Source organism: Mucor mucedo, assembly GCF_025094135.1.
Source record: "Mucor mucedo strain NRRL 3635 chromosome Unknown EV154scaffold_19, whole genome shotgun sequence".
In the NCBI taxonomy this organism is placed as follows: Eukaryota; Fungi; Mucoromycota; class Mucoromycetes; order Mucorales; family Mucoraceae; genus Mucor; species Mucor mucedo.
The window spans coordinates 290,883-317,681 of record NW_026252303.1 but is presented as its reverse complement, the minus strand read 5'-3'; the positions used below and the strand labels follow the sequence as shown (position 1 = coordinate 317,681).

Here is a 26,799-nt window from a genome sequence, read left to right as displayed (position 1 = left end):
GGCTCACAACCATGCTACCTTGCATTAATCACTAATGCATTTCTATATTGCATGTTTTTTATATTGAAAACGCATCTTTGATGACCGCTTTTAATACAACTGGACGCCTTCTAAAAACATTATTATCTTTTGAAACCAGTGCGATGGATACTTCTAGCAGAATAGTCGACTTATATTCCTTCTAGCGAAGTATTTGATGGATGCTGCACAACTTACTTTAGCTTACCTTTTTTTTTTCAAGGCAGTCTCCTCAGTTACACTTATAATACGAGAACGTTTAGCATTAGCCTTTAAAGTCTCTTCACTAACATCTTGGACAATATCTAGTCTACCTTGTCTTCAAAGTATGTAGTAACGTAGTTTCAGTTTCTTCGAAGAGGGCTTCTTGAGTAGGTTTCATTTTACAATTGACAACGAATGAAAAAAAGTGCAATATTCCTTTGAGGATTGAATGTTGTCCAGCTCATTGGTTTTCGGTGCTTGAAAAATACCACGGCACAAGAAAACCCTTTGCACTCTTTTTCTTACGTGGAATGATGTTTTTCTCTCCCCCTTTTCTTTTCTAATATATATTTTTATTTTTGGAGAAAAAGATGGTTAAGGAATTAGCTCGTTCAAAAGAGAATATTTTTTTATTTGTACCTAACCTCATTGGTAAGCTTTGCAATGTAGATGATTATCATCTTGCTAATAACTATTTTCTTTATAGGTTATACGCGAATTATCTTGGCTGCCTTGTCGCTATACTATATGCCTTGGCACCCAAAAGTGTGTGTAAGTCTGTATTGTATCTCTTGCTTGTTAGACGCTGTTGATGGCAATGCCGCTAGATATTATAATCAATGTAAGTTACTTCGTATTAAGATAAACCAATGCTAAAATGGAATCTTTTTCTTTTTTTAGGCAGTAAATTCGGTGCTGTTTTGGATATGGTGACAGATAGGTAATGGAGAGAAAAATATATGGGGAAAGAGAGAGTCATACTTACTGATTGTCTGCAGATGTACTACAACCTGTCTCTTGTGTTTCCTTTCACTCAAGTACCCCGAATGGACTATTCTCTTTCAATTCCTTATTTCACTCGATTTCAGTTCTCATTATATGCACATGTACAGGTAAAGGAATTATTTTAAAAGAAGTAAAGTGAATTTATTCCTAACACATACAAAAGTTCCATGATCTCGGGATCATCTAGTCACAAGAAGATTAGCGAGAAACAAAGCTGGTATCTTCGTATCTACTACACCAACAATGTAAGTTTCTATGGAATATCACAATCAAAATCATCCAATTAACTAGAGTCATAGATTGTATTATTCATCATGTGTGGTGGTAATGAGCTTTTCTTTGTTGCCCTTTACGTAATGAAATTTACAGATCCATTAAATTGTAAGTGTTTAATTAATCAGTCATTCATCACGGACCCACATATTAACCCTTTATATTCTTAGTGCTCGGATGGATTGCTTTATCAGTGACAGGTGTTATCTGCTTTGCTAAACAATTTATCAACGTTGTCCAAATTGTCAATGCCAGTAAAACTTTGGCTGCAATCGATCAACAAGACAGAGCTGCTTTAAAATCAAATTAAAACAAAACAAAAAAAAATTATAAACTATTGTATGTACACCCAAAAAAATAAAAAGTTATATTTTAAAATCATGAAACGTGATAATGAGCGGACTTTTTTTCTCCTGTGAACCACTGAAAAAAAAAATATTACCCAATTTCCCGCGTTCCACTTAAAAAGCCCTGCACCACGGCCTGTCACATGCCACAAACTGGTACAATATCATCATAAATGATATGACATAGGCATGTCACTGTATTATTTCCTTGTACCTGTCAATTTTATTTGAGCTATCAAGAATTCATTCTTTGCTACCTGGGTTGTAAGGCTGACTGGCTGTGGTCAAACGTGTGCGGCTAGAAGCGAGCTTAAAAACTATTTGTACGTGTGCTTTGCTGCTAGATTTTGGTTTTTATACTATGTACTCTCTTAGTGAAATGCACTTGCAGTGAGTTGCAGTCATCAGCTACATGTATGAGGGAAAAAATAGGGTGTGGAGTAGAGTCACCATATTAAATCTTTAGAATCAGAGTCGATGTCGACACCTTTAAAAAATCAAGGGGTGAATTGGTTAACAAGGAATCATCTCAGTTCAAAAGCAAGTCTTTCAGCAAGACAACTATCGGCGATAAAGTTGACTGCCGGGTGCTTACCAAGGATGCTAGCAACAATAAAATTGATTTTTCAAACAAAGCATCTTAAATTTAGGCAATTCTGTACTTTACATCATTTGAAAGAGCACTTCATTTTGCATAATTTCATAAACAAATATTGTATAAAGATCGTTCACTGAGCTGGTATTACGGGAATTTGCCAGAGACGATAATATCAAGTGATCATCGAAAAATCTTGAGGGAAAGAAAAATCATTGCAGATCACTTCTACATCAGCTTGTAACTCAAAAAAAAAAAACGTGCCAAGAGAGATATTTCTGGTGTAGTCATTCAAATTGCTGAAACTGAAGGTCAGATTAAGAAGGTCAAGCTCGTTGACAAGGGGGTATACATAGCGGCTAAGCTGGGTTCTCTTCGTCCATTAGAGTTGGACAAAGCCCGAACGTTGTGTGAACGTTTGCTCACTATCAAGGTATTATGTTTGTAATATAAGCTTAAGGCAAAATAATTGGTCCCTTAATTTTTTATTTACTCTAAAGGAATCTGAAATATTTGTCTGATTGTCAGAAAACTATCCCGTACAATTTACTGGCCACAACCAATAATATGGGCGTAAAGCAGAACAATAATTGCTCACATGTCACAAGGACGACAATAAGAAGTTACATCTATTTACGGTCTGATCACAGCTTTTTAAGAAGTAAGGACAGATATCTGGCCTATAAATGCTCAGTATTTAGTCAACTAAAAGGGACGTTAAGGACACCATCAGTTGTGTAGACTATTGCAAGAAAAAACTGAGTATACTATTGTGCTTCATGACCTCTGCTATGCTTTGTCTGCTGAAAATTATTTGGTATGTGGGATGTTTATTATGTTAATTATGCTTATTATGCTTATCTATATGCTTATTATGCTTATCATGCTTCCTATATTTTTTAAAGTTTTAAGAAACGAAGTTTGCGAAAACTACCGGCGTCAAAAAAATGTTGGTTTCTAATTTGAGACGTATATAAACACACAGGTTGACGATGATCTTCAAAGCAGACGAAGCAAAAGGATTAGGTCGAGAGAGGTTTGTACAAATTAAGGAAGGTGGCTGGAGATGTGCAGTACTAACATATATTACACAAGGTTTTCCCTCTGAAGGGGGTAAAATACTCTCCGGATTCGACAAATTGACAGCCTCCATGATCAAATTGAAGGCTCATGATGTTTATATGGGCCATAAATATTTCGATCTTGATAGCATAAGCAAGGCGACAGTAAGGTAAGGGCCTACAACCTTCTTGGCTTGTATGGAAGTTTAACACGGAATGTAGCAATGGGTTCAATTCTATTTTGGACCTGACTGATGACCGGATCACTCGAACTCGCAAAAATCCATACTTACTCAAGCACAATGGGACCAGCTGCATGCCTTGTATGACAAAAGGTTGCACTGGAAACCCATAAGCCAAGACTTGACAGCAGAGCTAAAGGAAATAGAATATGTAAGCTAAAATAATACATCTTTGATAATAATTAACACTTGATGTTCACAAATAGCTGGCAAAGCATAACATCAAGGAAATTTATCGACTCTCTCTGGCCAAGCAAAGCAAGTGTAGAGTGCATCTTCTTTTAGGTGGTACCTAAAAAAAATTTTAAGCAGAGACAAATATTTATATGGGTCAAGCACATTTTCTTATAATAAATATCCCATCTGAAAAGTTAGAATTGTTTCTGATGTTGATTATAATGAGAATCCACATTTATTTAAAAAAAAACATAGTAGATTCTGGATTCAACATTTTATTTTTGGAGAAAATGTCACAACCTGGCCAAAAACGTTTTTAGACCAATAATAACCTGCCGCTAATATAATTAACCGAAATCAGATATTAAAATAATCGACTGTTTGTGCTCAAGGATTCAGAAACCGCGCACAGGCTATTTAGTATTAAGCAATGGCTTGAAACAACTTTAACCTTTTTTGTGTACTAAGTAGAACTATTTGAGCTTTAAATTATACATTAAAACAAATATTCTTAAGATCTGTGACCCTTTTCCAAGTCAATTTATGTATCAAAAGGCTTGAAATATTGATCCGAAGTTGTTTCGAGACAGCAGCCGGAGGTCTAAAGTCAGCATCTGTAAAAAAGAAAACATTCTTTTGTACTAAGTAGAATTAGTTTTAATTTAAGACATGCTTTATAAAGATAGTTATTAACATACCTGATTTATTTTCAAATTATTTTTTACATCAAAGACTTGAAATATCTACGAAAAACTTATTAGCAACAAGCAGTCGGAGGGCGAGCCGAATATTATCAACCTTAATAAAAAAATCTCAAAAATCTCTGCCTTTGAATGTATTTTTTTTTAATGTCACTTCAAAAATGTCACAAAACACGTTAGAAACTACTCAATAGAAGATGCACTGTACTAAAATCGGACTATTTAACATACAAAATTGAATTTAAAATTATTACATCGATCCTTGATTGACAGGTACATAATATCATAACACTCATAGAAAATAGGAACAACTCAGGGTTACTAGATATCCCCATTTCGAGTAATAGATTAATTACACTGATAAGACTCACCAGCCAATAATACCAAGTGAACACAAACTAGCCCATAATTTTACCGACGCTTTAAATAACTATAAATACGCCCTTTTCTTTGACATATGAGGGATTCACTTTTGTTAAGAATAAAAAGCCTACAAGCAATATTAATCTTATCCTTACTGTTTTTTTATCTTTTATTTTTATGTCAAACAACTCGTTTTTCCACAGCAAGTATGCTTTTGATGAGGAGGAGTCAAAATCTAATGATCCAATATGATATTTTGAATAATTTTGAGCATGTTTTTGGCTTGAAAGGACGCCCGTAGTTACACCACCTTTTTCTTCTTTTGTTGGTCCTTTTGACTTCAGGTCCCTATATTTTTCTGACTGCTTTTCTGTCCTTTTCTTATAAAAAGACCTCAAAAATAATCAATAAGGTCTTTAGTTTGTTCTTTACTATAATTGTACGAAAGCCCTTCTTATAAATCAGCACTGAATATTCTTACCAGTTGTATTTTACTATACTCCTTCGAAGACACAGATAACTGATTCGTCGTAGCATTTCCCTTTTATATCTTTATATTTTACTTATCTTAGTTGACAACTTATAGTCTGGTGCTCACTCTTTAAGAAATTTTATCTTATTCTTTATCTTTATTTCACATTACCGCTTTTCACTTAAACAAGCCAGTAACAATGTTGAAACAGCAAGAAAAATTGTAAGTTTTCTTTTTCTCTCCCCTTATTTTTTTCTCTCATCCCCCCTTTCCATTTTTTGATTTACTTGCTTACCTGTTTATTGATTGCATTCTTTCTAGTTTATCCACACTTCATACTGACCCCGGCATTTTGTCGTACGCGAACAAAAGCAAGTCCACCGAGGAGGACTATGTTGTTAAGGTTTGGGGATCGATAATCACATCGTTGTTTGACAGTCCACAACTTACGACTAAATGGTAACTATAAAAAACATAATGCGTATTTACTTTCACTCACAAATTATATAAGGGGTGAATCTGTGAACAAGGAGTCATCCCAATCTAAAAGCAAGTCTTCCGGTGAAAAATCAATTGGCGATAAAGTCGATTGTCGGATACTCACCAAGGATGCCAGCCACAATGAAACTGATGTTTCAAACATCGAATTTTCCAGGGACCATAATACCAAGAAATTTTTCAGTGACCATTGCAAACTTTTGAGGGAGGAAAAAACAATTATCGACCACTTTCACAACAGCCCATACATCAAAAGACGAAACAAGAAAAATGTTGCTGGCACAGTCCTTCAAATTGCTAGAATTGAAGGCCAGATGAAAAAAATCAAGCTCGTTGGTAATGGGTTGTATGTGGCAACCAAATTGGGTTCTCTTCGTCAGGTTTTATCTTATTTTAATAAGGTTCATTTTTTTTCTGTCTCGTATTTTATACTTGTGTTAATTGACTATTTCAAGAAGGACAAATATTCGTCATTTACGCGTACCAGTTGGTTCCTCCCCACTAAGAGCAGAAAAGATTTACGACGGAAAGTTTCCGGATGGTTTATTTACATTTTTGATAATAATAAAATAATTGTCACATCACATTAACGAAGGATATTCAAGTATCACACATTACTCCGCTTGTTTTTACTGCTGCTCACAGGATGATGCCCTATGGCGAGTAAATCCTAATGTCAGATAAAGTACTGCAATCTGATGGGTCGGAAAAGTAGCTAGAATATTAACTTTACGACATGAATCACAACTGTGGCAAGCATACATGACTCGTTTTCGCTTATACACTTTGAGAAAATTTAGAGAACCCCAGCAATGTTAGTGAATTTCCTTTTTAGAAAGAAGTAATGGCTGCTTGATCAATAAATTGTAACTAGAGCTTTATTGGGACATCAGATATTAATTGACATAGATACCCAATCTCCCTTTCTATTGGGCTATCTTATATAGAAAATGTCTGTCTTAAGGATATGCAATATATATCCCGGACATGATATCTTGAAGAGTTTAATTATGTAAAAAATGATTCCCACAAATTACATCTTGTGATTGTTTTGGTGGTACAGAAGCTAGCAAGAAGCCGGTATGGAATCTTCGATATCAGCTTCAAAACGCGTCTTACCGAGTGTTGAGTTACCTGTTTTTCTAATGGAGGGCATTATATGGCCATTGCTTACCGCACATAATAACTTATATGATTATTTTCTGTCGTTACTAACGTATCATAAAGCTATCTTAAAACTGGAATTTACCAGATACGAAGTGGTAGCCGGATCAAAACATTTGGATTTGATTACCTTAGTTATATGTACTAATGACCGTTTATAGCAACCTGTATTTTATTTTTATTAATAGAATTTAGTCGTTAGGAAATAGAGGGCATTATTTTGCTTCATTTCATGTCAGTTTTGAAATGTCTCAAACAATAGTCAGTCATGATAAAAAGTAACCTTAGCAATTGCCTTGTCTTGAATCTATTGCGGGATCGTTGCCACCATCTTTTTAAAAAAATTTCATTAAAAAAAAAGATTTCGGGTGTCTCAAATGTGGAACCCTTTAAAAAGAAGAGGAAGAAAAAAAAATGCACGCATAAAATTCTTCCAAGTCTAGGTAAAATACGGTATAGTACCAAACTAGGCTGTTAATAATTAGGATCAGGAAATAGTGTGAGCTGAAATGACATATCTTAAGGGAATTAAACAAATGAAGGGATGAATTCAAAAAGTGAGCGGCCAATGGAATTTGTTTTTTATTTTAAAAAAAAGTTCTTTGTTAAATCACGTTTTTTCTCTTCTTCTTCTTCTTCTTCCTTTCTTTTTCACATCTAGCAATGAGTAGAAAAAATTGCCCCACAACATTCGAAGAAGATGCTGATAGCTCCGAGGTTTTAGAAGACGATAACCGTAGTATTATTATGGGTCTCATTGCACAATTGAGAAAAGGTACTGATCTCTCTCGTATTACCTTACCTACCTTTGTTCTGGAACCAAGAAGTTTACTTGAAAAATTCACTGATTTTATGAGCCATCCCGAATTGGTTGTCAAGTATGCAAACATAAACAAGTTGAATTCTCTAAAGATAAACATTATATATTAAACTAATATTATAGAGCCTCTAAGACGATCGATCCTGTGCAACGATTCGTGGAAGTTTGTCGATTCTTTCTTTCAGGTTGGCACATTAAGCCAAAGGTAATTTTCAAAAGTTTTTTTTTTTTTTTGACACCTACTTACATGCATGATTAGGGTGTAAAGAAACCTTACAATCCCATTCTTGGTGAGTTTTTTCGCTGTGAATACCGACTTAAGGATGGCACAAAAGCCATGTATATATCTGAGCAGGTTTCCCACCACCCTCCTGTTACAGCATACTTTTATGCGTTACCAGAATTAGGTATATTTGTTACTGGTGAAGCCCATCCTAAGGCAAAGTTTTTGGGAAATAGTGCCGCAACAGTGATGAAGGGATATACACGAATTACTTTTAGTGAATTAGGGAACGAGACTTACGAAATTACAAACCCCAACGTTTATGCCCGTGGCATTTTATGTAAGCTTTTGTCTGGTTATTACTGAATTACTTCTAATGCCTTTTTAAAAAGTTGGAAAAATGACTATGGAAATGGGAGATCAGTCTACTATCAGATGTGATTCGCTTGATCTTATTTGCGAGCTGGAATTTAAAACAAAGGTAAGGGTTTCAACAACCGAAATTTTGAAAAAAGGTCCAAGTTTAACACGCAATAGGGATACTTCTCGGGAGAATACCACTCTGTATCCGGCAAAATTAAGAGGCAATCTACAGGAGAGGTTCTTTATGAAATTTCTGGTGTATGGACACAAGAGTTATTTATCAAGGGAAAGGTAGGTTTATATTATGAAATACTTTTATAATTGATGACTAAATCCTCTTCGCGAATCTATTTAGTCTTCATCCAAGGAATCTTTTTTTAATGTCGCAAAAAACCCTGTAATTCCAAAGCTTGTTGAATCTTTAGATAACCAAGAATGGAATGAATCTAGAAAGTAAATGATTCACTCTTAAAAAGCAAGCAAATTCAATTAACCCCCGCTACTTTATTCCATTAATAGACTTTGGTCAAAAGTAACCGCGGGATTAGCTTCCAACGATATGGACTATGCTACCGATGAGAAAAGTTTCATTGAAAATAGGCAACGTGAAGAAACAGCCATCCGTCAAAAAGAGGGTGTCGAGTGGAAACCTCGCTTTTTCGTAATCAACAAAAAGGACGAATACGAATTTAAGGGTGCTTCTGGGTAAGATTTAGCATAAAAATCACAAACTGATTTCATAATTAACACAATTTATTTAGTATTGATTACAAGAACCTCTCTAAAACAAAAGCACATCTCGAAAAGCATATGTTTTCTCATGCTACTTCTTTTCCAAAAGAAGCCCATACTCATGAACAAGGTCAGAGAATACTCATTACCAAATATAAACCTATTGCTGCTTAAACTTTCTTTTTTTTTTTTATTACTTTTATTATTCTGCAAATTATTATTTATCGAAATTAGATCCTAATGAAACAAGAAACTCTAATAAACAGTAGGCCAACTCGACACAAAACAATATACATTCACATAACATTTGTTTCTGGAACGCACAATTTCTTTTGATGAACTTTTTCATACCCCACGCCGTCTTTCCCTTTCATTTTTTTTAACTATTCGCAGATCCAATTATTAATGGGTGTGTATTCCTACGACCTAAATAAATGAAATTCAGTTTACGAATAGCATTGAAACATCAGATATACTATAGATCTATTATAAAAGAACATATTGGTAAATGATTATTATAAAACAATATACGTCGGACACGAGGTACCTATAAAAAAAGAAGAGGTCTTCATTTTGCCGAAAAGTAATAAGCGATAATCTGAATCACGAGAGTTCTTTGTAACATGACCAACATTGATATCATACCTATGTACCACAGTAAAATAAATAGCTACAACGTATTTTTAATCTAAATTTCTTAGATAACTGGGAGACATAAGCATCAATTCATTTTAAAACTAATTTGATAATTTTGTATTCCTGTATTTTTTCATTAATATCAGAAACTTGTTTGCTATCATATTTGATAGCCAGGTTTTATTTAATTATTAGAGGATTGTCTTTAACACCAAACAAGTTACCCGTTCACCTTGGGGTGTAATAATATCAGCATGGACAGTATAGTTGCCCTAATTTACATAACATGGATTAGTAAATTTAAAATTTTGTCTTTAAAATACCACTTACATCAGCTATTAATTATGATATATATAAAAGGAACAGTTAAATCTTTGGGCTTGAATGGAAAAATTGTTTTGCCATGTTACTTACGAAGATCTTCGGAAATCCCAACTTCTTTTGTAAGATCATATCTTCCGGGCTCCAGTGGGCAATCACCAACTGATTTCAAAGTGTCTTCACAAAGATTTATTTTTTTATGTATCACCGGAACGGAATTGAAAGAGGCTATCAAGTTAATGCGTGTACCTTTAGGTAATCTCTCTTTTAAATATCCTCCGTATTCAATGAAAAGCTTTTGTCCTTTCACGGGAGGATTTGGATTGAAATGGACGTAACTAATGCTATGAAATAATGACCCTGTTGTATTTAATAAATCGTGTCATTTGATATAAAGATATGCGAATACTACTTGAATGATCCATGGTGTATATCGCATGGATGGAGGGAAGCTTTGGGATGCTTATTAGTCAATCTGTTTGTTTGGGCCACAACGAAGGAAGTAATACATAAAACGAAAAAAAATAAAATTGTTGAGATGAAGTGTTGCGATCTCATTTGTACAAACTAATAGAATAGTGGTGGAAAAGTGATATACCTTAAATAGTTAAATAAATTACAGATACTTTTATTACAAATGTTTAGATGTTTGATCTTATTAGTATTTTATGTTGGACCAAAAATGTTGATCGCAGAAAATTGAAATTTAAGCATGACAAGTATTGACTACTTAAACATATGACGGTGTTCAATCTCCACCTGTCATAACTGTCTTCTCATGCTGCACTTCTTTTGTAACAACATATATTTTCTCTTGCTTTGGTTCACATGTCTTTGTTTTTATTCCCTCTTCAATATCTTTGGGGGGAACTTCATCATCTTCAATGGTATGCTTGATAATCTTTTTCGGATCAAAATTGTCAAATTCTTTTTCGAGCTCTTTATAACCGGCAAGACGATATATAATAGCACTCACTATATAGGTGAGTATAAATGCACCGATAATGATGATTCCAATATATTCAAAACTATCTGCAAGAAAGTACCAAAATCTCCACCAACCATTGTTTAATTCTAGCTGTTCACCGATCAAAGCAAAAAGTTCAATAAGCGCTACAACAATAGCTACGACGACACTGATAGATGTGATTGTCAAGTTATAAAACAATTTTCGAACGGGATTTATATATGCCCAAGTATACGTAAACAGCATTAAAATACTATCCAATGAATCAATTAGTGCCATACCTATTAAAAGTGACATGTCAGGTAAATTTGTTTAGAGATCAGGCCAACGTTACCTACCAGAAGTAAACAGGAGCGGAAGTAGAATAATAAGCCACATAGACATGCCTTGTGCACCTTGAACCGCTGTGATACCTAAGAGTGTAACTTCAGAAGCAGTATCAAAACCAAGACCGAATAGAAAACCAAGAGGATACATCTTCCAGGATGCGTTGACAAATCGAAAAACAGGTCGGAAAAAGCGCCCCATTATACCTCTGTTACTCAAATATTCTTCGATGTCAACTTCAGTATACACACCGTCTTTTTTGACTTTACGCATTGTTTTTATAACACCAATCATACATATCAGATTTAAAATAGCAATTATAGTCAAGAAAGTAATTGATACAGATGTTCCTACGAGGCCCCCATAATATGAAAAGTTGTCAATATTATTCGCCACTGCGTTAGCTGTTGCTGCGACAATAATTGATGTGATCAGAACTACTGTAGAATGCCCCAAAGAGAAAAATAACCCGACGCAAACAGGATGTTGGTTATTATTTAAAAGTTTTCGAGTAACATTGTCAATGGCAGATATATGATCTGTAAATATAAAACGATGAGATAACCGTCATAATTTAGTTGAAGTCCTTGCTTTACCTGCATCAACTGCGTGACGAAGACCAAGCGTATAAGCAAGCGCTCCAGTACCAATCATCGAAGGGTATGGCTTAAAAACACATATAGCTACAACCCACACCATTATATTAACCACAACTAAACCTGATAAGAGTAAAAGAACTTTTGGACGAACTTTATGCGGATCAGGACCAAAGAAGATTTTGTACGTAAAAGAATTTACTGACATAAACTTCATTGCAAATACTTCAAGCCCTCCGGGTTTACGATCTATAGATGAATTTGCATTCATCTTTTAGGTGTATATAATTTAGATAAAAAGGAGATATGGCGAGCAACCGATGTAAAGACTATTTATTCCAATCTCTCAATTACATCGGTGCTACTTTTCGTATGCCGATTCATTTCATCAACGCGGAATGAAACAGGTCACGTATTTAGTGACTGTTTTGAAGGTTATCTATCATGGTAATACCAGATTAAAGTTAACCCATTAGATGTTTATACTTCTATGCATACATGCTCTTTGTATGATTCTACTACCATATATGGCTACAGTATATTAATGATTGTGAATCCCAGGTATATTTCAGATACAGTTGGAATATAATTTAATCATTTTCTGGAATTCGGATACTGTAAATGTCGCTCAATCCTATCTCACCTGTAATATCTCAGCTGCAGTTGCTCTCTCGTGAGATTCATATCTTGTGATTTATTTATTTTTCAATCAACGAGACTGTGTATGCAATTGATTTAATTTACCGTGTTCAGTAACTGTATTTCTCGTTAGTACAATTTAGATTCAGCTTCCTCAACTCAGCAATCCTGTTACAAGTTACTGGTGCGGTAAAGTAAACATTGACATGATAGCTCTAATATAAATAATTTCGTGCTGCTTGATCTATTAATAATTAGTTTTTCTGACTCTTTGGTATATCTAGTAGTCAAGTATAGACCTAATAACAAGGTATTCAATTGTCTGGGATTTTTCGTAATTCTCATCCTCAACATTATTTTTTTTTTTTTTTTTTTTTTTTGTAGATTTGATTTAAACTACGGCGTGTTCCAAGACTTCCAAACATTTTCTGTATTTTTTTTCAACGTGTAGAGGTTTCATATTATTATAATCAGATTATCAGTTTCAAGGGGCATACCTTGTGTATATCACGATGAAAACTATGGGTTCATTCAGCATCGATTTTATTATTTCTTTATATTTTAGATATTCTGTATCAAGTTCATTCGGTCTTCTAAATTATCATCAAGAATTAGAAAGAGATGCAATTACAAACTTTTTCATCTACTAGCGCACTTTTGTTGAAACATATGATTTCATTATCCTCATGAAAAAAACACGTATATACATAGTATATTTACCAACACCTAATGGGTAGTTTCCGTCGACCCTTATAATATAAGTTGAGCCGGCTCTTGGAAGTCTTAAATCCAAAGAAATTAAAGACGGTGGACATTTGTGTCAAGAAGTACTCGCGGTAATAAATGTAATCAGCAAGATATAATGCTTTCGGAGAAGTAATCCTGGTTCGTGTATCTGTATGCCATATGTGGTCTCCAACATTTCTACTTTATTTGATATATTGAGTAGAGTCATTAATGACAATCTATTATGCTGCATCTTGCTATCACATGATGTTTAGGGTCTATACCAATAGCATCAGTAAATACCGGGATTCAGAAGTATAAGTTGGCGTGTTGTTCTTGGCTTCGTCCTTACACTATAGTCTTCTTCCGCGAGGAAAATTGGCAGTTTTTAACTAGTCTCTACACTTATAATTGATAGCCTCTAAATGTTGAAAGTGACAAATAATCTTTGGCATTATCCCCCATTCCCCCAAGAAAAAAGGAAAGGAAAAAAATGTCACGAGAAATCTATAATACCTATGACGTTCTTTATGCCCCACCTCCATTTCTATCTTCATTAGCAATATTTTAAAGTCTTACTGCTTATAATTTATGTTGGTATTTATCAGCTTATACCAAATGAATAATGGCACAAGAAAATCAGGTTCCCTTTCATATGTATACACTTATGTAAAAGTAGGGTATTTAAGCTTGAATGTATAAACCTATGCTACTCGTTCTTGTGACAGGGTTTAATACGATATATATGTTAATACTTACTTAACATCAAACTAATATACGTTGGCTACTTTCTTCACAGTTTTAATTATGTAGTATTTGGTCTCGGGATTCGTGGGATTAACAAAAAAAAAATGCCTTGCGTAGGAAAAATAGAGATTACTTTCTTGCTTTTTAATTTTTAATACAGGAGTTTATTAACTATGAAAGCTATTTTGAAATATGCTTTTGGACAAAGGTGGCTGAGTCCAAGGAAAATCTATCACCAATTCGGAATTACCGGCAGAATACGTGGCAGGCGAATTGCTAGGAGTGCGATATATACTAGGGTCGTTTTGCTCATGTTGAATAACATTGTTGTAAAAGGAAAACATATCTAAATAATTGGTTTCAAGCGACCCGGATAGGTTGTGTTGCTGGGGTGAAGAACTATTACTTGTCATTGTTAAACTTTGATTTGTTGGGGACGGCATTAGATTAAAACCATAGTTGTCTATTTTAGTAAACGAGTAATCGTTAATTATATTAGCGTTGGTGTTATTGCAAGCCATGGAGCTGGATGGATTGAGATGATATGGGGGCGACACAGCGAGTCTAGAAGAAATCGTATTCTGAGATGAACAGATCGCGATTGGCGGCGGCGGCGGTGGTGGTGTAACACTGTTCTCTGTTTGATTGCATTTGTTATGCTTAGGTAACACTGACGAATTTTGGGGGTAAACTCCATCCGAGCTTCCTACATTATCTGTAACAGAGCTAATTCTGTTTACATTTCGACTTTTCATCATTTTCTTGCTTGTTTTATCTTGGCTCTGTTGACTGTGGATGCGTTTGTAAGGGCCTCTTTTAACACCTTTTTTACGTTCTTTCCTTATAGAGTCTTGGCATGTTTCTGTTAAGTTATATTTTATACATCTTTGACAGGGTCTTCCATCGTCACATTTTTTACAGGCTTTCTGACAATTGACTTTTTATAAAGGAAACTTCGGTTAACCACTAAAATTAGAACCAATAACCATTTTTCTACTTTACCACATGCGTTCTTTACTTGTCGACGTTTGGATTTTGTGAGTTCATTAAATTGCATGATTGATGTAGGCTTGTAACTATTTGCGGTATCGTCTGTCGACATGTTGCTATGATACGATCCCGTGTCCAAACTATGATATTTCTGCTGAAGTAAAAGCTGCATATTATTATCAGCTAAACAATCTCTATAAGAATCCATAATTTTTTCCTTTTTTCAAAATATAAAAGCGAAGGAAAACGAAAAAAAAAAGGGGGATCTTTCACATTTTGTTTTGTTTAAAAAGAGGTGATTATTTGTAGCCAATTATAGCTCGGGATGACGTACATATTATAACATAAAGACAAATGGAATAATTATAATGGTGTAAGATGTTATTTCATGTTATTTTATTTAGTTATTGTACATTTACAGAAATACTTCAATATATGCAATGAAACGGCTGCATATCGAAATGATACAAGCGATTAATAAAGGCCTGTCGTGGCGTTTTTTCTTTTTACGCTTTTGTCTGTAAATTTGTTACACGAACGTCGTCATCCTTATGATCAAAGCAAGACACTGATTATTACTTTGATAATCTCTTGTTCCAGAAGTACTAAAGCAAGTAATGCAGTCATACAGAAACTGCTGATCGTGAGTATTGTCTCCATTTAGTAATTTAGCTAGCACTAGTTATCGTTATATTTACAATAATAAACAGACGTAATCTGATGGGATTTCTTAACTGAAATCTTCAACATAAAAAGAATGAAATCCCAGCTAATATTTTCCTCGTAGCATCAACATCGTTGGAAATAGGGACGATTGCACCATTTTATGATTATGGTCTGACTAAGAAAGTAAACAAAAAAGCACTGTTTTCACTTCGGTTGGGCACATAAATGTTTTTGAACCACGTGTTTTAGATACCATAAATTCTGGCCAATTAAATTTTGAGTTTAAATGGAAAGTGTACCTTTTTGGGCACTTGTTCTTTTTTCAGTAATGACTGGGCCTGGCAAAAATCCAATGGCGATGAATTGCTTTTTTCATAGAAAACCACCTATAAAAACAAAAACAAAATCGGTCTTACGATCTTTTTTGATAAAGTAGTCATCATATTTCACGTCAACGAAAATTGTAGGCTAACGGCCAGGGCTCGTCATCAAACTAATTTATCTGGAAGCCTGAAAAATCTGGACGTTAGCTATGCTGGATACTTGACGAGCAAAGCTTAAGGAATTTTTACTTTTTCTCCATTCATTTCATCACTATGATGTCATGAAAGAGTCCTGTAATTACCTGGGAAGTGCGATATAACTAATGTTACTTACAAGGCTATAAAACCTTGCATTGCTGATAAGTTGTTCTCTCAAGGAAAGTTCAAATAATTGACCACTGTTGAGAAGATGGGATTTTTTGGATTGAAACGCTCATGTTGACGTTATGATAGAGTGAAATTTTATATCACGCCAACAGTCTTATTTACATCAGTAATAATCTTCCAACTGATTTGTAAAACCGCAAGATGGCGATAAGCATTACACGCATAATTTACATAATATATATGTTGCTACAAGTCAGGAATGGCGGAACGCACTGCCCAAACTTGGGCAAAAAGACTTAAGGAAGATCCGAGGTAAAACATTTTTGAGAAAGATACGAACAAAGTTAATCAGCCTAATTCTCAACTTCTTGCGGAGCAACATCATCCTCTGTCTGTCTACTGTTACCAAGCTCTTCGCCTAGGCTTTTTTTTATTGCATCTTGCTGCTGAAGTATTTCAATTGCTTCTTATTTCAGTAAACTTCCTACAACAGAGACATTATACTTTCTTTTGAGGGAGATTGATTTGATGTCAGTTGAATATTCTCCCCTTAATTGATTTAGTAATTCGTCTTTCTTTGATAATTGTTTTACAAGAGCTTTTACTCTTGAGGAAATGAGCTTGTGATGAGCGAGTTGAACTCGAATAACATCTAAATCCTCTGAAAACAAACCCATAGCACTTCTCTTGTTATAAGATGGATTCGCTTGCAACAAATGCTGGCAAAAGTCTTGTGCTGACAACTGAGTACAGGTTTTTGATATCCAATAGTCTAAGCAACTTCAAATAATAACTTTTTAAGGCTACTTTTGCTCTCTTTCTTACTTGGTACGTAAATCTTTGGCTTTACATTTTCCCAATTAGACATTGTGAGTAAACATTAAAACGCGAAAATATTGAAAAACGGAAAAAGTTGCCAAAACGATACAATGCCGCCAGTCTGGGAATTTGCAAAACCGCCATTTAGGCCTTAAAAACCCGCATTAAGAGCGGTGTGGTAAGGCGAGCACGAACCACTCTTGCGCCTCAATAGCCCTCTGCGACGGTGTTTTGGTGAAAAGCTTGTGAGATGAAACGAAGGGATTATCTTGTGTAGCCTGAGTAGTACATCTCTTACGTGGTGATTTTATAAAGTCTAATTTGATAAAGCTTAAGTCTTTATAGAGCAGCGGTGAACTTAAATTTTAAAATGGGTCATTTTCAGGTTGGACTACAAATGTAGTGTGAGTCCGCAGCGGTCAAAAATAAACCACATTGATTTTTTTCATGTCCTCAGCCTTAGAGATTTTTTTTTTTTGACTCTTTAACAGGTGCTCCAGGACGTTTTCGTGATAAAAATCATCATGAATTTCCTTGTTCATTGCAGTTGGAGTGGGTTTACGGCTGGAAATGGCAGTTTGGGTGAGCCGCTGCTGATGCTCTTACATCCCTAATTTTACGAAAAAGTGCATCATCCTAACGTGCGTGGAGTGTTGTATTATAGTCAAGAAAGTCTGCAGATAGAAAGTTTTATTAAGCCAACAGGTAAATCAGATCCTGATTCAACAGCGGTACGAGGAGTGCATAAAATAAGATTTCCGTTTTTTTTTTATTATTATTTCGTTACAACGCTTCCTAAGAAATGATGGATAGGTATATGATAAACTACAATGAGCAAGAAGCATTTACATAACGTCAGTTAATTTTAATATAGACTTCATAACAATTAAGTCCGTTCGATCCGGACACCAACCAAGCTCTTGGACAAGTATTGGTTCTGGACAGTGAGGATTTAAACCACAAGGTATATGTACTTCCGAGTTAAAAGCTTAATTGCAATCAATAAAAAGAATAAACAATAATGTTCCTTGAAAACATTCCTAGCCCTCCAGAAGCAACTTTTTTTTAAAATAAAAAGACCAGAACAGAACATAAAGCATATCACATATAGGGTATTAATAAACATTAATACATCCTCTGTATATAAATGCACCCTACATTGATAACAATACAACCTTCAAGATGTTTGGAATAATCATTACTAATTAGTTCCTAAAGACTGACTAGTTGTATGAAATGGATTAACGTCTGAACGAGCGTTCCACTTTATTTTGTCGATCAAAGTAAAACAGAAAAAATAGCCCATCTTTCACAGGTGTTTTATAAAAATAATTAGTTTACAAATTTTGAAACGAATGCGACGGTATCGTTTCGAGATGGAGCATTGGAAGGCACAACATGACTGATTTAGGTAATTAATATCATTATCCGTATATGTTTTAAATAGTTACTTACCCTCCAGCATGACGAATAACAATAGGGTCAATGCATTGATCCACAAGAGTTTGTTGAAGATCAGGAGTGATCAACTTGTCTTCTTCGCCAATCATATGAAGTGTAGGAGTAGTAATTTTATGTGTCCAGATATGTTCTGTGGCCTTTTGGGGAAGGGGTTTAAACCCCGCTGCAATAATTGCAAATTTGAAGTTAGGATGCTCAAATTCAGGACCAAAGAGACTAGGTGCTAAGGTACGATCTTCCAGACATACAGTTATGACAGCAGCAAGACAAGCACCTTGTGAAAAACCGAACACACCGTCAAAAGGTCCCTTTTTTATATACACAATGTTAATCAGCTTGGTCTAATAGATATTCTAAACCTTACTTCTTTGGTCATAAACTCTTTCAGGAACGAAACAGATTCTTTAAATCCAGCATAATATCCATCTTCCGTCTGCTTATCATCATATGGATGCCACCAAGCGCATGGCCTGGCCTCTTTTAAAATAAACAGATTAACATAGGATTCGAGAAACACAATCCGATATTTTACCTTCTGGTGAGTTTTCATCAGCAGCAGCGGCACGATGAGCTTCAGAAGTGTATTTAGGATCCGTAATGACTTGAGGAGCAGATACGAAAACTGTCAAAAAACGAAACAAAACACAAAATTAATTTCTATTTCAGTAACATTTTTTCTTTTTATACCTAATTCTGCAATTTTGTCTAATTTCTTTCGAATAACAGATGTTTTTTTTCTAAAGACAACTGCATTTTGAACCATACCATGAAGGCAAAGTATACGCAGTTTTTCGCCAGCCATTTGATAAGAAAAAAAAATATATTGTAGGAGAGAAACGTCCGATAACGGAAAAACTTTTTTAAATTTTGGTTTTAGATTCGTCTCACGTTATTCTACATTTTTACTGGCTGCAACTCAATTTACTTCAAGTTCAGCTAAGCTAAAAAAAAAAAAAAAGGATAACCACCAAAATGTAGGCAGTTATGATAAAATAAAATTGGGAAGGAATTTGATGTTATGAAGTAATTACGTATAGCTTGAAGTAAAGCTTGAGATAATTTTTACAGTATATTTTTCTACTGCACTGCCAGATAGTCGACTACAACATTTATGACTGGTGTAATTTTAGTATGCGACCCCAAGAGTTTGCATCGTTGATATTTGACGATATATTTCTTTGGGTGAATTTTGGTGGATTTAGTTTATGAAACAAAAGACATTTGTGCTTCAATTATTTTAGAAGACATAACAACTTTTACAATGTGATTCCACGACATTTATTCTGGCTTGGTTGTACTATTTTGATAATCTGTGTATCCTCCTATAGACGTGTCAATGATCGTTTTAAATCATCTTATTACTTTTTTTACTGCTACTAGACAAAAAATAGTTGGTTTTGTTGAGACATATGCTAATAATTATTTGTCTTCCTCCTTTCTTTCGTCATTCTTGATTGCAGAAATCTTCAATGCGCTAGACGGCAAGACATTGATTCAGTCAAATAGGTACAAACTCTATATTGTAAGAATCTTTAATATTGCCTAGCCAATTCAAGTAAAAATATTAACTTTTGTGGTATATAAGCAGTATCCAAAGAAGGTGGTATATAGTCTTATAATTAAGTATGAAAAATAAATCCGGTCATCAGACAGCTATTAGTATACGTGATTTTTGTTAATTTTTTGATTTATTGTTTATTTATACTTCGGCTTGTCCAAGTTTGACCGACTTGAGAGCAATTTCATGTGGAACAAAAGATAACTTAGACGCTTGACTCAACATTTAATGTAGGAATCTGGATTTGACAACAGAGGGAGTCATGTCAGTCTCTCGTAATTGACAACGTAAGAGCCACAATGAGGCATGCTTAAAGCTACTCCGGCAATTTAGTAATAATAGGCCATATTTGTGTGCTGAATTCTGACTGACTGGTCATACAAATCAGTGTAACTTGTTTTTATGAAAAAGAACAATTTTGAAAACTTCAAAAATATGTCATGCAAAATCGATGTACTAAACTACCTGTGCTATTTTTAATTTTTTATTTTTGGTGATCTGGAAAAAGCTTAAAAATGTCGTAACTCAGAATGAAAAAGGGTATCACGGACTCACTAAATGCACGAAATTGTTGGCTAATGTGATCAACTGTTCATTTAAAAGAAAAACTTGAATCGTTTGTTATAGGTAGTCAGACTACAGTTCTCATAACGACTAGAGGGAATATAATTTACACTTAATTATTAAGATAACTGTCCGCTGTTTACGTAGTTGAGCTCGACAGAACCTACGATGTTGAAAGGGACGGCGAAGTTTAATCTCTCGATGTATGTTAGCACGGAGTTAAACATCTTTATAACATTATGGTTACTAAACATGATAAGTCAAAATCAAGTGAATGCAAACTAATCTAAGTGTGCATTAACTTACGTGTTCTCCCTTGTATATAATGTGTATCCGACACGAAATAAAGCGGTTCACACTCTCTGTTTTATTATTATAGATATGCATTGGTTGATCATATATATTAAAAGACAAAAAACTCATACCACCGGCCTTATACTTTTGAGATTTTTAGTTGTCTAAAAAAATAGAACATTCCAATAATTTCGATTCACAATTATTGATTTATGCATGCAAAAATCTAATGTTGTTGATCTTGCTTTACCGTCATCTCAAAAGGTAATAAGTGTATAGCTCCTGCTTGGTACAGGCATATGTATGTAGTATGCGAAGCTTTTTATCTCTCTTTAAATACTCATCAATCGTAAAAAAACTTTTTTTTTTTTTTGATACAGCATATATACACTTCAGCCAAAGGCAAAAGTATAACTATAAATAAATCATTGGTAATAGCATAAAACAACTGTTTACCCTTGTAGATTAAATTCGTTACAGACAATATAGAAAGAATTAAGTTTATCAACTATCTGTATTAAAAGAAACTATTATAAAATAGGATATTGTGATATCTGTAAACGTGTTGTTATATAGAGTATAAGAACAGGAACAGTGTTTTAACTTTCAGGACTATCTATTATAAACATCACCAATTATTAAATATATCTGCTAATGTGGGTACGTCGTACTAAAATATTAACAGTGGACCAACTTTAAAATACAATGTCATTATAACCATACAATGACCCTTTTTTTTTTTAAAAAAAAAGAAACAATCTTACTTGAGAGATTGATAAATCTGTGTATGAGATTTTCTTATTTGTTACGAAAATGAAATCTTCGAGAAGAAAGGGTTTTCTATAGCTTACAATAAGCTTATAAACACGTGATGTAATGTAAATAGAAAATTACCCATTTTGGATCGAAGGGAAAACATCATTTCCTTTTCGACATGAGACAAAAAAAAGTATACCCTCCCTGTTTTATTTTTCTTTATCCTTTTTTTTTATTTTTATTTTCTTAAATAAAATTGCCCCTGTCAGACCATTAAAGTAATAGATTCCTTAGCAGCATGACGTACCCTACCCACAATGACAGTAGTTTACAAGATTATGGCATTCCTGTTGCACCACCCCATAAAATAGACATTGTAATGAACGACCATAATGTCTCGACAACAAAAAATACCAAGTCGAACAAGTCACGATCGCCTGGAAAACGAACAGTCTATTATCATGGTTCACCCACAGCACTACCACAAACAAAGACAAGAATAGGTATGTAGAGTTAGTCTTTCAATGATATATAAAGCTAATTTCAATATGTACATAGACTTTACGCAGAAATTACCAGCAGAATTATGTTCATACATTGTATCTTTATTAGACTTTGACAGCATGCTTGTTATTCCCAAAGTATCCCGAGTGTGGGCAAGTTTGTTTTATATTGATGATTTATGGAGACGCTTAACAATCGAAAATAATTGGAAACTGAAAATCCCTACAGACATTTCAGAATTGGACGAGCAGGAACAAAGCTGGTATTATTGGTTTAAACAAAGATATCAGTTGGAAATTCGATGGAAACTGGGCAAAGTAGCTACGCATTATTTAATTGGTCATCTTGATAGTGTCTATTGTTTACAATTTGATGATGAAAAGATTATTACTGGAAGTAGAGATAGGACAATCAAGATCTGGGATTTGAAAACGTATCAGTGCATTTACACACTAGAAGGACACCAAGGCAGTGTTTTATGCTTACAGTATAATGATCAAGTTATTGTTTCTGGTTCATCAGATCATACAGTAATTGTTTGGGATTTAAAGACAAGAAAAATGCGTGGCAGACTTCATGTTAGTTTATATTTACACGTATAAAATGAACTATTTCTTAATAATAATATTTTTTAGGGCCATACAGCAGGTGTGTCAGATGTCTCTTTTGATCATCGATATATTATTAGCTCGTCAAAGGATGCATCCATTAGAATTTGGAGTAGTCAGACTTACCAACCAATTCTTATGATTATGGGACATTTAGGACCAGTGAATGCTATACAACTGAAAGGCGATTTTCTTGTCTCCGCTTCTAGTGATGCACTTATTAAATTATGGCAAGTCTCCACCGGTCGATGTATACGTGAATTTGCTGGTCATAAACATGGATTAGCCTGTGTTCAATATGACGGTAAAAGAATTGTAAGCGGATCAAACGATCACACTATCCGAGTTTGGGATGTTGAGGTAAGAAAGGGTGACACTATTCATTAAAAAGCATAAAAAAAAAATTCATACTTTATATGTAGACTGGCTTGTGTACAAACGTACTTGAAGGTCACACGGGACTAGTTAGGAATCTTCGCTTTGATGGAAATAAAATAGTAAGCGCAAGTTACGATCGAAGTGTACGTGTTTGGGATATCAAGTAAAGTGTTACAAAAAAGACCCGTGATTTTTTTTATACTAATGGTTCTTATAGTACCAGCGAATGTTTGTTAAATTTCCAAAGCGGTCATTCGAGCTGGATTTTTGACGTCCATTTTGACAAAAAACGCATCATTAGGCAAGTGAATTTATAGCTATTTTGACATGATAAAACTAACATGTATTTATAGTTCAAGTCATGATAGAAAAATACTCATAATGGACTTTACTCATCAACTCAATGTAAAATGTCTCGATTTATAACCCTTTTTTTTATATATATATTATTACCACTTTCTCCTTGTACACATTTACACCTACACGCACTCACACATACATATCCCATAATCATTATATATTCTATCTTCTTAATTTTTTTTTCTTCACTGTACAGTATTAAAGTTTTTTTTTTATTATTCTTATTATCGATTCGTTTACTTCTATATATTTTAGGTGACTGATAAATAAATAAAAATCGGTTGGTTGGAACCCGGAGGAAGGATAAAGGTGCAATCTTTGCGAAACCTTTGTGTAATACGTTTTTTTCCCAAAAAACCCTAAATTTATTTCTTTGAATGATTTCTTAAATCTACTATGATGTTCACTGTCAGCTTTTTTTTTTTTTTTTTTTTTTTTTTAACAAAAGGAATTTGTGCTCTCAGCCTAAATGTCAGTCAAAATAAGAAAGAAGGCCTAGATTGGAAGCGTACACAAAAAATAAAGTGTCTTAAAGCCCGATCATCATTTGAAAGACGCATGTTCTGGTTATACAAATATTTTCTTGTCTGTGCTTTCGTGTTACTTTAGATTGGTTTAATCTAGGAGTTAAAAATTGTAATGGTTCGATATGAAACACATGTGAGCGTGTTAAGAATGAGTAGTTCAATGTATTATTTCTATCCACTTTTTTGACGTATGTCTTTTTTTTTTTTTATGAAAGCGATTGAAAGGCCTTTTTATTTATTTTTTTAAAGACTAAATGTATACCTAAATATTTATGGCAAGTAGTTATTATACGGATATTCCGTTGATCGTGCCTTTCTATTACATAAGTTTTTTTACCCGTTCAAATTGCCGCACACATAGACAAATATATAAAGAAAAATGTCCTATTACGTGATATATTTACATATTTGTAGTGTGTGACTAATGCAAAATGTGCTAGAGGGATACTTTCACAGCAAGTGTTTATGTATTTTTTGATTGCAGCACAAACGAAATAGATGTATTACAAGGAGTATTTTTAAAACCGATTTGCTTCCCGTAAAAGAGAAACATAATGAAAATCAGCAATAAAACTCGTATAGTAACTATAACAGCTTCGGTAATTTGACAGCCGTTGCAGTTGTATATAAAATAATCACCAAGATGATATAAATTATTATAATTTTACACTCGTAACGTTTCTCCTTGGGACTTTTTTTTTTTTTTTTTTGTCTACATGTAAACCACCTGACTGGTTGAGGTATAATGAGGATAACACGATTTGGATCTATTCTCTTTTATACATATATATTCTCGTGTCTCCTAAAACCAGCATGTTATAGTCACACTAGCCGGGTTTAATAACCATTACTTTATCAATTAAACTTTTTTTTTTTTTTTTTTTTTTTTACTTTCTCCCTTTTTCTTTTTTTTTTTTAGTTGTTGTTATTGTTACCTTTTCTTTCTATTAACATTATTATCCAAATTGCATTTTACTGTAAATTCTTTTCATTCATGTCTTCATATATTGCAACAACGCGACACGAAACTGAACCTTCATATGCTATTGATACATTTTTTTCAAACTCAAATTATTCATCGCCAACAGAGCAGAGGGCACTGATCGTTACTTCATCTCCTACTAACCAAACCACCCCAGTAGTATATGACTGTCTCCCTCCAAACACATCTGTTTCAACTATACCCATTGAAAATCTTTCTATCACCAATGAATGGATGTCGCCTATAGGTTTAAATTATTCAGAATATAACCAACAAGATATGAATTGTAATGATTTATTTTTAAACAAGTGAAAAGTCGACTGATATCTTCTCTCTAAAATACAGTTTTATTTGCTTATAACGAGCTTGTGATTGAGAACAAGGATAACGTTGGTCACTTACCTCTACAAAATTTTAATCAGAAAGATAAAAAATCTAGTCAATTTGAATATCAGAAATCAGCCGAACAATCCCGTCGGTTTTCAATGATGGAAAGTAGAGGAGATAATTTAAATTACATGCCACCACAGAGAATTGTAGGCTCTTCTTCCTTTTCTGATTACAATCCTTATATCGAACAAGAAAAAGACACTAGATCTTCTATGCCCAACGTATTTAACTATGCACAAGTTTATAATAATAATCAACACCAACAACAAAGCCAGTTCTTGCAAAAGAGGCCTGTCAATTCGGATTACATGCCTTATAACCCATCGTCTTCTGTTTCTTTGCCCTTGAAAAAGCATACCAAGAAAAGATCTATGGTTGACCAGATCTTGACACAGGATGAGGTGCCTTGTGTAGTTTCCAGTAGCACAAGTGAACCTATCCCAACCTGTTGGATGCAATCTCGTAAACGCACAAAATCTATACAAGCAGATTGTATACAAGAACAGGTTCAGGAGACCTACGATATAATGCCCTCTTCTGATGAAAGCAATCAAGTTTTAGCTGCCATGCCTCGTCGTCAAAAACTTAGATATGAGGGGGATCACTACACACCAAAATGGGTGAGATACACTGGTCATTTAAAAGAAGGCTATTGCGACAGTTGTAATCCAGGAAAATGGTTGCAGTTGAAGAACAGTGCTTATTGGTAAATTAAAATCGTCTCCATAGATAGATTGGAATTATTTATACATGATGAATAGGTACCACAAGCAATTTTTTCATGGCATATCTTCTGTATCTGGAAAGTCCTTTATGAAGCCAATAGAACAGCGTATGGGTAAAGGTGATATGATTGAAGGTCTCTGTCACCAGTGCCACCGTTTTGTACCTGCCTGTAATGGAAAAAAGAAAAACAACTACATGTTATGGTACAGACACGCTCACAAGGTAATTTATAGATCCTTGTAAAATACACTGGGTGACGCGTACTAACCCCCTTCCCTCTCTCTCTCTCTCCTAAAATAGTGTCATTTATACGATAAACCAAAAGCAACATTAAAAACAATGAGAAAGACATCCCTTACTTGCTCACCCACTTTACCAAAACAATAATACATCTACCCTCTCTTTCTTTCTTTTTTTTTTCCCAAATTATTTTTGGCCTCATTTGCATGTATATAATTTTTTTTTTTTTTCTACCGCACAAGTTTTATGTATAAAAAAAAAAAACAAAAAAAAAATGTCTATTCATTAAGCGTGATTTGAAACAGATTTAAGCTTAGTTTTGCATTAA

General features: G+C 34.1%; 11 protein-coding genes across 11 annotated transcripts; 6 read left to right on the top strand and 5 right to left on the bottom strand.

Annotated features, from left to right (window-relative positions):
* The first annotated feature begins 478 nt into the window (after nucleotides 1-478).
* Nucleotides 479-1,667, top strand: EV154DRAFT_499606 (CDP-alcohol phosphatidyltransferase-domain-containing protein). Its single transcript, XM_051600497.1, has 7 exons — nucleotides 479-654; nucleotides 710-844; nucleotides 904-943; nucleotides 1,002-1,115; nucleotides 1,172-1,253; nucleotides 1,308-1,389; nucleotides 1,452-1,667. Exons 1-7 carry the CDS (start codon nucleotides 594-596, stop codon nucleotides 1,589-1,591), a joined length of 654 nt encoding a protein of 217 aa, XP_051460608.1. The 5' UTR covers nucleotides 479-593; the 3' UTR covers nucleotides 1,592-1,667.
* Nucleotides 1,668-1,989: 322 nt separating this feature from the next.
* On the top strand, nucleotides 1,990-3,639 carry EV154DRAFT_478706 (uncharacterized protein; the record flags this gene model as incomplete). The annotated part of the gene is made up of 7 exons (XM_051598202.1): nucleotides 1,990-2,018; nucleotides 2,095-2,132; nucleotides 2,352-2,463; nucleotides 2,494-2,656; nucleotides 2,925-3,040; nucleotides 3,209-3,454; nucleotides 3,507-3,639. The coding sequence occupies 7 exons, from the start codon at nucleotides 1,990-1,992 to the stop codon at nucleotides 3,637-3,639; spliced, it is 837 nt and encodes a 278-aa protein (XP_051460607.1).
* Nucleotides 3,640-5,055: 1,416 nt separating this feature from the next.
* EV154DRAFT_108916 (uncharacterized protein) lies at nucleotides 5,056-6,509 on the top strand. Its single transcript, XM_051593893.1, has 3 exons — nucleotides 5,056-5,461; nucleotides 5,561-5,698; nucleotides 5,751-6,509. Exons 1-3 carry the CDS (start codon nucleotides 5,439-5,441, stop codon nucleotides 6,325-6,327), a joined length of 738 nt encoding a protein of 245 aa, XP_051460606.1. The 5' UTR covers nucleotides 5,056-5,438; the 3' UTR covers nucleotides 6,328-6,509.
* Nucleotides 6,510-7,470: 961 nt separating this feature from the next.
* On the top strand, nucleotides 7,471-9,708 carry EV154DRAFT_499597 (uncharacterized protein). The gene is made up of 9 exons (XM_051600496.1): nucleotides 7,471-7,779; nucleotides 7,845-7,926; nucleotides 7,981-8,284; nucleotides 8,337-8,425; nucleotides 8,482-8,598; nucleotides 8,663-8,760; nucleotides 8,827-9,012; nucleotides 9,069-9,169; nucleotides 9,274-9,708. Exons 1-9 carry the CDS (start codon nucleotides 7,565-7,567, stop codon nucleotides 9,306-9,308), a joined length of 1,227 nt encoding a protein of 408 aa, XP_051460605.1. The 5' UTR covers nucleotides 7,471-7,564; the 3' UTR covers nucleotides 9,309-9,708.
* Nucleotides 9,709-9,866: 158 nt separating this feature from the next.
* On the bottom strand, nucleotides 9,867-10,421 carry EV154DRAFT_478703 (MD-2-related lipid-recognition domain-containing protein; the record flags this gene model as incomplete). The annotated part of the gene is made up of 4 exons (XM_051598201.1): nucleotides 9,867-9,947; nucleotides 10,006-10,010; nucleotides 10,090-10,356; nucleotides 10,409-10,421. The coding sequence occupies 4 exons, from the start codon at nucleotides 10,419-10,421 to the stop codon at nucleotides 9,867-9,869; spliced, it is 366 nt and encodes a 121-aa protein (XP_051460604.1).
* Nucleotides 10,422-10,744: 323 nt separating this feature from the next.
* EV154DRAFT_415623 (high-affinity nickel-transport protein-domain-containing protein) lies at nucleotides 10,745-11,944 on the bottom strand (the record flags this gene model as incomplete). The annotated part of the gene is made up of 3 exons (XM_051595684.1): nucleotides 10,745-11,244; nucleotides 11,302-11,829; nucleotides 11,887-11,944. 3 exons carry the CDS (start codon nucleotides 11,942-11,944, stop codon nucleotides 10,745-10,747), a joined length of 1,086 nt encoding a protein of 361 aa, XP_051460603.1.
* Nucleotides 11,945-13,986: 2,042 nt separating this feature from the next.
* On the bottom strand, nucleotides 13,987-15,349 carry EV154DRAFT_108843 (uncharacterized protein). Its single transcript, XM_051593892.1, has 2 exons — nucleotides 15,001-15,349; nucleotides 13,987-14,935 (listed from the first exon to the last, which is right to left on the bottom strand). Exons 1-2 carry the CDS (start codon nucleotides 15,194-15,196, stop codon nucleotides 14,166-14,168), a joined length of 966 nt encoding a protein of 321 aa, XP_051460602.1. The 5' UTR covers nucleotides 15,197-15,349; the 3' UTR covers nucleotides 13,987-14,165.
* A 1,251-nt stretch (nucleotides 15,350-16,600) lies between these two features.
* On the bottom strand, nucleotides 16,601-17,172 carry EV154DRAFT_579986 (uncharacterized protein; the record flags this gene model as incomplete). Its single annotated transcript, XM_051606602.1, has 3 exons — nucleotides 16,601-16,750; nucleotides 16,793-17,076; nucleotides 17,130-17,172. 3 exons carry the CDS (start codon nucleotides 17,170-17,172, stop codon nucleotides 16,658-16,660), a joined length of 420 nt encoding a protein of 139 aa, XP_051460601.1. The 3' UTR covers nucleotides 16,601-16,657.
* A 1,178-nt stretch (nucleotides 17,173-18,350) lies between these two features.
* EV154DRAFT_499589 (serine hydrolase FSH) lies at nucleotides 18,351-19,426 on the bottom strand. Its single transcript, XM_051600495.1, has 5 exons — nucleotides 19,272-19,426; nucleotides 19,117-19,206; nucleotides 18,949-19,061; nucleotides 18,579-18,892; nucleotides 18,351-18,525 (listed from the first exon to the last, which is right to left on the bottom strand). The coding sequence occupies exons 1-5, from the start codon at nucleotides 19,384-19,386 to the stop codon at nucleotides 18,456-18,458; spliced, it is 702 nt and encodes a 233-aa protein (XP_051460600.1). The 5' UTR covers nucleotides 19,387-19,426; the 3' UTR covers nucleotides 18,351-18,455.
* Nucleotides 19,427-22,304: 2,878 nt separating this feature from the next.
* EV154DRAFT_415679 (WD40-repeat-containing domain protein) lies at nucleotides 22,305-23,413 on the top strand (the record flags this gene model as incomplete). The annotated part of the gene is made up of 3 exons (XM_051595686.1): nucleotides 22,305-22,838; nucleotides 22,896-23,228; nucleotides 23,291-23,413. The coding sequence occupies 3 exons, from the start codon at nucleotides 22,305-22,307 to the stop codon at nucleotides 23,411-23,413; spliced, it is 990 nt and encodes a 329-aa protein (XP_051460599.1).
* Nucleotides 23,414-25,874: 2,461 nt separating this feature from the next.
* EV154DRAFT_499583 (uncharacterized protein) lies at nucleotides 25,875-26,745 on the top strand (the record flags this gene model as incomplete). The annotated part of the gene is made up of 3 exons (XM_051600494.1): nucleotides 25,875-26,211; nucleotides 26,267-26,453; nucleotides 26,532-26,745. Coding segments are annotated over 3 exons (611 nt in total), but the record flags the coding sequence as incomplete, so codon positions are not given.
* Nucleotides 26,746-26,799: the final 54 nt, after the last annotated feature.

Bases quoted from the DNA above. Each gene is read 5' to 3' on its own strand.
- EV154DRAFT_499606 (XM_051600497.1), top strand. From the start codon at position 594: ATGGTTAAGGAATTAGCTCGTTCAAAAGAGAATATTTTTTTATTTGTA. The intron at 1,116-1,171 runs GTAAAGGAATTA...CACATACAAAAG, and splicing joins CATTATATGCACATGTACAG to TTCCATGATCTCGGGATCAT. The intron at 1,390-1,451 runs GTAAGTGTTTAA...TTATATTCTTAG, and splicing joins ATTTACAGATCCATTAAATT to TGCTCGGATGGATTGCTTTA.
- EV154DRAFT_499597 (XM_051600496.1), top strand. From the start codon at position 7,565: ATGAGTAGAAAAAATTGCCCCACAACATTCGAAGAAGATGCTGATAGC. The intron at 7,927-7,980 runs GTAATTTTCAAA...ATGCATGATTAG, and splicing joins GTTGGCACATTAAGCCAAAG to GGTGTAAAGAAACCTTACAA. The intron at 9,170-9,273 runs GTCAGAGAATAC...TATCGAAATTAG, and splicing joins AGCCCATACTCATGAACAAG to ATCCTAATGAAACAAGAAAC.
- EV154DRAFT_499589 (XM_051600495.1), bottom strand. From the start codon at position 19,386: ATGGCTGGCGAAAAACTGCGTATACTTTGCCTTCATGGTATGGTTCAA. The intron at 19,062-19,116 runs GTAAAATATCGG...TTATTTTAAAAG, and splicing joins TGATGAAAACTCACCAGAAG to AGGCCAGGCCATGCGCTTGG. The intron at 18,893-18,948 runs GTAAGGTTTAGA...TATATAAAAAAG, and splicing joins AAGAGTTTATGACCAAAGAA to GGACCTTTTGACGGTGTGTT.
- EV154DRAFT_108843 (XM_051593892.1), bottom strand. From the start codon at position 15,196: ATGGATTCTTATAGAGATTGTTTAGCTGATAATAATATGCAGCTTTTA. The intron at 14,936-15,000 runs GTAAAGTAGAAA...CTTTATAAAAAG, and splicing joins ACAAGTAAAGAACGCATGTG to TCAATTGTCAGAAAGCCTGT.
- EV154DRAFT_108916 (XM_051593893.1), top strand. From the start codon at position 5,439: ATGTTGAAACAGCAAGAAAAATT. The intron at 5,462-5,560 runs GTAAGTTTTCTT...CATTCTTTCTAG, and splicing joins TTGAAACAGCAAGAAAAATT to TTTATCCACACTTCATACTG. The intron at 5,699-5,750 runs GTAACTATAAAA...AAATTATATAAG, and splicing joins CCACAACTTACGACTAAATG to GGGTGAATCTGTGAACAAGG.